Raw genomic sequence first — 9801 nt, 5'->3', positions numbered from 1 at the left:
CACTCACAGGAGTGTAAAATCAAACACCTGAATGTTTCCGAACAGAAGGGGGCAGCATGGAGCAGCTCTCAGCTCTCCCCAACAGGCAGCCAGCTCTCCCAGATATTCAGGACCAGAAGACCCTGTGGAAGGAAAATCCACCAAGACATATAGTGCAGGGGTCCTTTCAAATTCTGAAAGTCGAATGCCATATTGTACCTATTTCTACCTCTCTGACACCCAACATTAACATTTCAAGGGGAAAAAATGGGGCACAGACATCCCTCTCGCCTCTGTCTTTGCACCATGTAAAGATCTAGATTCTGTACCCCATTTTGGACCGAGTGTGGGTCAAATGAGGCTGCAGCCCTCTGTTCTATGTTAATTTCCTCACTTGCACACCTCAAATGTACACCAAAGTGAGCCCACATTTTCCCGGTTCTGGCTGAAGGCAGAGGTCTCCAAACGAACGTCATCTTTCCCACCCACACTCTGGTTTGAGCTGAGCAGAAACCTTTTTTAAGGTATTATATGTTGTCTGCACACTGGCTCGAATGAGTTAGAGATCATAGCTTGGTGAGCAAATGCAGTAAAGAGAACAGCTTAAAAGGTGTGGGGCAGCTTCGGCCCGTGGACCAGAGAGACCCGGGTTTGGTTCCTGCTCAGCGCACGTACCTTGGTTGTGATTTGTCCCCGGCCCTGGTTGGGGTCGTGTGAGTGGCGGCCAGTTGACGTGTCTCTCTCACGTCAATGTTTCTCTCTCTTTTCCTCCCTCTCTCCCTCCCACTCTACCTTAAGATAAATGCAAAAATGTCCTTGGTGAGGATTAACACACACAAAAAAGATGTGGGGCACATCCCTGGCTGGATGGCTCAGTTGGTTGGAGTGTCGTCTGGTTGAAGTATTGTGGGTTCGATCTGTTGGAGAGGCAACTGATCGACATTTCTCTCTCACATCAATACAAACATATCTTCGGGTAAGGATTTTTAAAAAAGAGGTGGGGCACAGGTAGGGGAGAACCAAGCCGGCAGGTTTGGCTACTGGGAGTGAAGGGAGCAGGTGAGTGACAGGAGGCCAGAATAACAGTATCTTCTGGGAAGGACAGGCCAGTGTTCACCTGGCCAGAGTCAGTGTAGCAGAACCCATTCATAGCACACTTACGAACATTTCATTACTAACTGTACCTCTGAATGACTTCAAGCCCTCTCCGCTAGAATTCAACACATCGGCTCCCTACAGAATTATTACCTGCCTTACATGGAGCAGGTTGGACAGGAGGGGGAGAATCAAAAAGCTTGGTCATCTAATTTAGGGGTGCACTTTCTCGGCACCCAAAGTCCTTCCACAGAAACAACTGATTTCAGGGTGGGTCCTTTCTGACACAACATATGGTTATCACTAATGGGGGCCTTTGAATTACTGGGCCATGTTAGCGAATCCCCCTACCAATCTAGCAGGTCTCTCCCGCACCCCTAAAGTCCAAATATGGTGCCCGTTCACCAACACCGGGGTTCGGCCAGACTCCACATTCTCAGCAGGCATCAGACTTTGCAAAAAGTCAGTGTGTCGCCTGGTAAAGCCTCCAGGGGCAGAGCTGGCAGAGTTCCATCTTCACACTGCCCCTGCTGGTCACTGTCCTCCCCCCACCCCACAGCCACCTGAAAGGGATGGGAAACATTACGTCCTTGCCACCGTCCACGCACTCATGGGCACCACGCCCAACACAGTCTTGCCCGGTACACGGTTTGTGTGACACGTGTTTCCAAATCGACCCTCAGTGGAAGCAACATCATGCAAGTCTTGCTTCTTAAATGAGCATCACCACAGAAACCCCACTCTTCAAGTCCCCTTTTCTGGGAGAAAGGGACATGCCTGTGTGCGAGCGTCAGTATGTTGAAAACGCTACTTGGAAGCGAGAAACGATTTTTAAAATAACGTGCATACAAGATGCTTTCACTCAATTTTTTTTTTTTAATCTCACTGAATTTTTAAGTTCAGTTTAACCAGTGCTCTCCATTCCCCAGGCACATCAGGACTGCTTGTGGTGACATCTGGAACTGGTTACCTTTCCCCTCCGAGTTGCAGCATTGTCCTGGAATGTTTCCAGGAATTCTCCGCATTCTAAATCCGTCCCTTGTATCCTACACACCCAACTCCTCTTGTTCTGAGGGCTCATCAACCACAAAACCTCGAAGGGGCCCTGTTTAACTGGGATTACAACTCAGATAAGCAGAACCCACTACAGGAGCACACAGGTCATCACCTGGCCTGATGTGACGCTGAGTGGTGCACACCTTATACACGGTAAGAAAGGAGTCCTTTGATCGGCATCTATGCTTCTTGGTAGCTGTGGAACACCGGAGAAACCTATTTCCAGTATCCTGAAGATAAGGGGGTTAACCACTTTTTGCAAGGTTATTGTGAAGAATAATGGTAACGGCCACACAGTGGGTACTCAGTAAGTGGTAGTTATTACTCTAGCAGTCGTGAAGGTATCAATCTCATGTCCCGTAAATTTCCTGACAACTAATCTGCCTCCATGGCAGATAAAAGCAGCCATGAGGGAGTTTTATCTCATCATGTAAAATGATTTGCATGGAGAACTGCATTATAAATAAGCTAGACCCTGCAGTGAACGCTGCAGGATTCTTTGTTCCCCCGTTTACTTTAGACTTAAAGAAGAACGTTGCCTAATTCCTCGCGGCGCTCTAGTTAGTCGGTGTGTGAGTTCCCTAATTCAAAAAGCTTTTTTTTTTTTTTTTTTTGCTGGCACACCGCTGATAAGTGGGTGGGGGAGAGGACACCTCTTTGATCATTATTATATCAAATCACTTATTTTCTAGTTTTTAAGCTAGTTATTGCTAAGGTGATGTGAGGGAAAGACTTCAAGAAAGGAGATAGTATGTAATGTGAATGATCAATCGTTTCATAATTCAAGTCCCGCTGCACCCGTTTCGGCTGTGTGCGTCTGGGGTCGGGTAGGGGAGGGTCAATTCCCTGGCGACAGCTTTCCCTACTTTCGGAAATGGAAGCGCGTTCCTAAGTAATTCTACAAAAATGTCATCATCCTGTTCCCTTCCTATGAATTGTGAAACTTAAATGCTCCTTGCATAACGTAGTACTAAAAAGGACTAGAAGGACTCTCACATTTAGGTGCATAATCTGATATTTAATTAATCCCGAATGCCAATTATAAATTCTTCATTGCTTTTCAAGATTCTGACCAACTATTTAAAGACAACTGGTTGTAATCTTCCGTATCAGGAAAACTTGCAGAAGAAGGGGAGAAAAAAGACAGTTGAAATCCCCCTTTCCATGATAACACGTTAGTTTGCTATTACAATTTTTGGAGTTCAGATTTTTGGTGCACTTTCTTATTACCAGGAAAAAGTACTAAATTCTGTCACATTCTCCATTGTAACAGAAGTAAAACTCAGAAAGCAACAGAGCCAGTTACTCGAGGTTGCCTTAAAAATTAGAGAGCCTGCCCTGCTGGTTTGGCTCAGCAGTTGAGTGTCAGCCTGAAGGGTCTCTGTCTGATTTCTGGTTAAGGGCACATACCTGGATTGCAGGTTTGATCCCCGGCCCCATTTGGGGTCTTACAGGAGGCAACCAATGGATGTCTCTGTCTCTCTCTCCCTCCCTCCCTTCCATTCTATGTAAAAATCAATGGAAAAATACCCTCTGGTGAGGATTAACAACAACAACAAAATTAGAGAGCCCTTCCAATTGCTTCCGATCACATTATTCCATTTGGATTATCTGAACCAATTTTTGAAAGCCCCGCTCAAGTTTCCTAAGTTTAACTCCTAATTAGTGCTAAAAAGGACCACTTTCCTTTCCCATAAGAAACTCAACATATGATAAACTAATCAAATAGCGAATATAATAAAGGCCAGGTTGTATATATAAAAAGCACCCAGAAAAAAGTTTTGATGGTAGAAACTCCACCCCCCAGCTGTGACACCCACAAACCACACTCCTAGGCAGCCTCTCTCAGGGTTGGGCATTTGTATAATTTCATTCATAGAAAAAGTAATGACCTGGAAAAAAAAAAGGAGAGTTTTGTGTTTTTAATTTTAAAATTTTGTAGTCTATTTAATAATAATTTCTAGGTACCCTGTAAATTGTCATACTAGGCAAATGATAGGAAGTCTAGTCAGGTTAACTTGGGGAAGGAATTTTAAGGAAATCTCCAAGTAAACAAGCTAATCTAGAGGAAGTGGGAGATATTTTGAGTTTGGCTAAACTTTCACATTCATTTAAAATTCTGTAAGAGGACAAGGCTTTGCAGAAGCAATCATATTGAGAAAAAATTTTACGTCCTAGAAATTCTTCTGTATTGTGCTTTAAAGAAAACATGCAGCTTTGGAGAACAGTGATCTCAAATATATAGAGAAGAGCTGGTCTTAAAAATCTAAATTAGCACATGGGGTTTCCTTGTCCTGATGGCGGGAAATGGGAGCGAGGAGGAAAACAGGCAGGTCCCTAAGGAGTCACCATACGATAAAACCCAAGTTAGAGGAGCTACCTGTACATTCTACAAGTTTTACATGTCATTTATTTGCTGGAGGTAGGTATTAAATAATGTATTTCCTACTCAGCCAGACTTCTAGAAAGCAAGCTTAAGACACATACATTTGTACTATTTCATTGCCTAAATGCTGCTAACTGCTAGCCACCAATTTTACAGGCACTATGGCTTTACCGAAACCGCCACTTAAACCCGTGCTAACATTTCCGTCCCTTAAACTGCCAAGTGTACCCTTTCTTGAAGGTTCCTAATAAGCAGGTCAACATGCAAATATTGCAATTTCTCAAAAACAGGAATTTTAATATCTTATTACGACAGCAAGTGATTGGCCTGTCACAACCTATTTTGAAATAAACTCCAATCTAACATGAATGATTGCGTTCCTGCGGTAGTCCTCTCTCTGCGAGGGGAAAGGGGACAGTCCCTAGCAAAGTACATTCCAGGTCCCCCCCTAGGCACAGGGGGAAGATTCCTGCATTGGCAAAATGAAAACATTACATTTGTTTGGTTCTTACTGAGCCACAGTGTCTTCTGATCAAAAAGTCAGCACACAGAGAGAATTACACGCCAATCAGCATGTCCTGCCACTGACCTCGACCCCCCCCCCCCAAGCGCACACACGCAGGTTAGAGAAAGGCACGTACTCCACCTGCCATGCCGAGGGGGACACGCCTGCGCTGGCTCCGCCTTACCTGTGATGGTGATGATCCCCAGCATAGTGACCGGCTGCACGGTGCAGAGGGGCACCCAGTGCTGGCCCTCCCCAGCGGCTGGCTGACGCGGCCGGTCTTGCCCACACCGTGCGGTCTTGCTGTGATCAGGGAGAACCAAGTGCCAAGCCGCCCTGGGAGGAGCAGGAAAACGCGAAGGTGCCCGGGCAGCTGCAGCACAAAGCGGCTGAGGATGCATTTCCCGGGTAATTATAGGCCGACCCACCCCGGCCGCCTGGGGTCTGGCCCCGCCCCGCCGCGGTCCGGGACGCCTGGCGCGTGTTTCGTTTCAAAGGAGAGCAGCCCTCCCCGCTCGCTGGCCTGTTAGTGGTCAGCCAGGCTCAGCAGAGATCCGGGGAGGGTTGAAAAGTTGCTGGGATGAACAAGACCCAGAGTCAGCAGCATTTTTATCTCAACCATGACTTCATTCCTGGCACACTTTTAGTTCTGTATCTCAGCTTTTAATATGATTACTGGAAGGAAATCGCCGCGCAGATATTAAATTCTACTGCCCTTTTTAACAGTGTCCTGTGTCCTTATGTTTGTTTAAAAGCTGATGAGGTGCAAAACACGGCTCCGTTTTAGCACCTGTAGCATTTTATATGTTCGCCATCTGTTGGACACACGCACGTTGTGCTGATCTGAGGGTTGGCAACTCTCAGGTGTCCTGTTTCCTGAACTCTTTGAGAAGACAAACCTCGCGTCTTCAACACTTGATCAAGGCAACTTTAAAAAGCCCAAATATCTGAGCATTAAGTCTGTTTGTTTGTTTATGGTAAAAGTGAGAATTTTTAGATCAAACTGTGCCACATTCCAAGGTATCTAAGCACAGAGCATGAAAATGAATCTACATAGAAAATTTCAGGCAGCCTAAATTCTTTTGAAAAGAGTCTGGAGTGTTGTCATGATTTTGACACCCTTTTGTATGTCAATCCCCGGTTAGGGTAGGTCCACTGAGGCCCCCTAGGTCTAGTTCCCTCTTTTCATCCTTTTCCTATTTATCACTTTATGCTTGGCCTATCTGACCCCATTAGTACAAGCTCTTCCTCTAAGCACACAAGAGAAAAGTTTTAACTGGTTCGCTTTTTTTTTAGACGTGAAGATCTCGTTCATTACTTCCTGGGGGCAGGGAGTAGGTTGGGAGGCATGAGGTGGAGCAGGGTGGTGGGGGAATATCAAGAAAAAACCGAGCACAGGAGTTGCTGGAGTGTTGGCTAGCACGGCACATAGTTGCTCCTTCTGGCCACCAGGAGGCGCTAGGAACCATATTCAAGCCTGAACTGAGCAGAATAAAGACGGCGTCGTTGCAGGCAATCTGAGCTTGTTACAAAAATCACCTTCATCCTCTCCATAAATCTGATATCCCTCTTCTATTCAGGCAAACGCCCAGCCTGGCCCTAAGTCCATGCAGGAACAGGCAGTGATGCTTGCTGTCCTGACGCTTGGGAGCTCCTTCTCAGAGTGAGCCACTTAGCAGCTTCCTAACCTTTTATTTTTCATAGAGGAATCTTAACTTTGGTTCACAAATTGCTTCTGTTATAATGAGAGTCTGGTGTGTGAGAAATGCTGCTGGTGCTAATGGTCCCTCTGCAGTCCATGTAGCCAACGGGAAGGGGCAGCTCCGAATTCCTCTCCTTGCCCCATGTGCCCCAGCCCCTGCCCCGGCTGTGCAGATCATGGATAAAGCCAACTCTGCAGGCTGCATTTGTCACCAATAACTGAGTGGTCTGTAGCCTTCCCAAGCCTGAGGATCAGCCTACGCACCGTATCCCCAGGTGACGTGCACACCCCTCTCCAGAGTTGTCCCAGGAGCCCTGGCTACCTCCAGAATCGATCTGAGGTCTCGGTTCTAAATTTCTCAACACCAGCTGTTGGGGACGGCACATGGCTTTCATTTGGTGCCACCTGTGAAATACACACGTTCAACTTATGGGTGCACCCATTCATTGTGACCTTGCTTAGCTGTGCCACCAGCTCCTTTTGATCCCCAAAGTGTAACTTCTGTCAATAGGATGAGCAACAGCTGTTTCTCTGAGCTGGATGGAAGAAACTTCACTAGTTACAAAGTTTAGGCCCAAAACAACATTTAAAGACATAAATGTATTGCTGTTCAGTTTTGCCACTTAAACTTTTAATTTCTTTTTATGACATTAGTCAAGACTAACACAGCTGATTTGATATTCTTCAAGAGGTCGTGTGGAAAGCTGCTGACTCACTTAGCAGGCAGTCTTTGTTCTCCGCCTCTAAGAGTGATCTACCAAGGTGATCTACCACGGTGATCTACCACGGTATGGCACGGCTGCTCCCTCGGCCCGTGTCTGGCTCGACAGAAACGCCGTCAATCAGGATAAACGCAGGAGTAAAGATCACACCTAAGGTAAGCGTACATCCAAGGAATGCAACTTTCTTTACGACCACTTCCATTCCCTGTTTTCTTCTTGTTGTTAAATCAGAACTTTTAGAGGATGATATCATCACCCAAGGCAAAAGTTATGGGAAGCTGTTTACCAATAACATAAATAGGTAGATGACAAAATGTATTTTCCCAAAACTCCATGGTTCATTCAACAAGTATTTACCAATTTCTTGCTTTTTGTTAATAAAGCTAAGTACCGAGGGATACAAATGGATACTGTCTTTGGCCCCAGGGAGTTGTCTTGGGTGGCAGACACACCCAGAGGTAGAAGTGTACACACCTCATAACTTCTGAGCTAGCCCCTGGGCGGATGCAGGGGGCACCCTGCCAGGGTCCCAGAGGAAGCAGCATGGGCAAAGGCATGAAAATCATGACGTTTAGGGAGTCGTGAGTTTCTTATAGCTACAAGTTCAGAGTCTACTTGGGGAGACATGGGGAAGAAAGGGTGGAGAGACAGAGGTGATAACTGGACATGAGATAAATATTACATTTGAGGCCAGATTACAAAGGGTTTTGAATGACATCTTTAAAACTTTGTAATGCATACAGTACCCCAATTAAAAACTGGTCAAAGAATCTGAGTGGATATTTTTCTAAAGTAGATATACAAATAACCAATGAGCATATAAAAAAGATGCTCAACATCATCAACCACTATGGAAAGGCAAATCAAAGCCACCACGAGATACCACTCCCACCCACCAGAATAGTTATAACCAAGAAGATGGACAATAACAAGGAATGGACAAACTGGAACCCTCATATGTGGTAGGAGGGAATGTAAAATGGTGCAGGTTTGAAAACAGTCTGGCAGTTCCTCAAAACGTTCAACACAGATTTGCACATGACCCAGCAATTCCACCGCTAGATAGATGCCCAAGAGAAATAAAAACCTACGTTCATACAAAATTTGTACAGGAATATGAATAGCAGCATTATTGATAGTAGCCAAAAAGCAGATGCAACCCAATGTCCATCACCCAATGCATGGATAAACAAACTTGGCATACCCATACACTGGACCATTATTCAGAATGAAAAAGAATGAAGTAGCCAGACAAGCTATACATGCTATAACATGGATGAACATTAAAATCTGTTGCTATACCTCAAAAAATTAAAAATTGAACTTCCATTTGACCCAGTGATCCCATTGCTAGGAATATACCCTAAGAAGCCTGAAACACCAATCAGAAAGAATATATGTACCCCCATGTTCATAGCAGCACTATTTACAATAGCTAAGATCTGGAAACAGCCCAAGTGTCCACCAGTAGACGAATGGATAAAAAAGCTGTGGTACATATACATAATGGAGTACTATGCAGCGGTAAGAAAGAAAGATCTCTTATCCTTTGAGATGACATGGAGGGACCTGGAAAGTATTATCCTAAGTGAAAGAAGCCAAGCAGAAAAAGACAAATACCACATGATCTCACTTATATATGGAATATAATGAACATAACAGTCTGAGGAATACAGTAGACCCAGAAACATGGAAGTAGGGCACAGACTGACATCCCTCAGAAGAGGGGGTGGGGGGGGAGATAAACCACAGAACTTATATGCATGTATGCATGCCAATGGACATGGACAACTAAGCCGGGGACGGGGCGGAGGTGGGGTGGGGTGGGGGGTGCCAATGGGGTAAAAAAAGGTAAAATATCTGTAACAAAAAAATAACTAAAAAATTTATTTTAAAAAACTGTTGCTAGTGAACCCTGGCCAGTTTGGCTCAGCAGTTGGAGTGTCGGTCTGTGGACCAGAGAGTCCCAGGTTCGATTCCTGCTAGGGGCATGTACCCCCCCCCAAAAAAAAAAATAAATAAAATGCAGGTGGTCTAAACCATGATCTCAAACTCTCCAATCATGGACATCAATATTAGCAAGCTGAAATCAATTAAAGTCAAAGTGTGATCTTTTTTAAATTATGCAATAAGCCCAGCCCGTGTGACTCAGTGGATTGAGCATCGTCCCATGGGCTGAGAGGTCCTGGTTCAATTCCCAGTCAGGGCACAAGCCTGGGTTTTGGGCTCCATCCCCAGTGGGGGTGTGCAGGAGGCAGCCAATCAATGTATCTCTCACGTTGATGTTTCTACGTCTCTCTCTCTCTTCCTCTCCCTCTAAAATAAAAATCAATAAAAACATTAAAAAAACAACAAC

The 9801-nt window shown here is 45.2% G+C and overlaps 1 protein-coding gene across 2 annotated transcripts in view; it reads right to left on the bottom strand.

Annotated features, from left to right (window-relative positions):
- The window catches only part of AKAP12 (A-kinase anchoring protein 12), a 95427-nt gene that overhangs the window by 14037 nt on the left and 71589 nt on the right, over positions 1 to 9801 (bottom strand). Inside the window, exon 4 of one of the 2 annotated variants that reach the window (XM_036249022.1) lies at positions 1752 to 1782. In XM_036249022.1, the coding sequence (XP_036104915.1) occupies positions 1752 to 1782 (31 nt within the window). Of the gene's footprint in view, positions 1 to 1751; positions 1783 to 5205; positions 5278 to 9801 lie in introns of those variants that run through there. The other variant, XM_036249023.1, reaches the window with a different exon arrangement.

This window comes from Molossus molossus, unplaced genomic scaffold, assembly GCF_014108415.1.
Source record: "Molossus molossus isolate mMolMol1 unplaced genomic scaffold, mMolMol1.p scaffold_m16_p_8, whole genome shotgun sequence".
NCBI classification, from domain to species: domain Eukaryota; kingdom Metazoa; phylum Chordata; class Mammalia; order Chiroptera; family Molossidae; genus Molossus; species Molossus molossus.
This window is presented reverse-complemented; position numbering and strand designations above follow the sequence as displayed.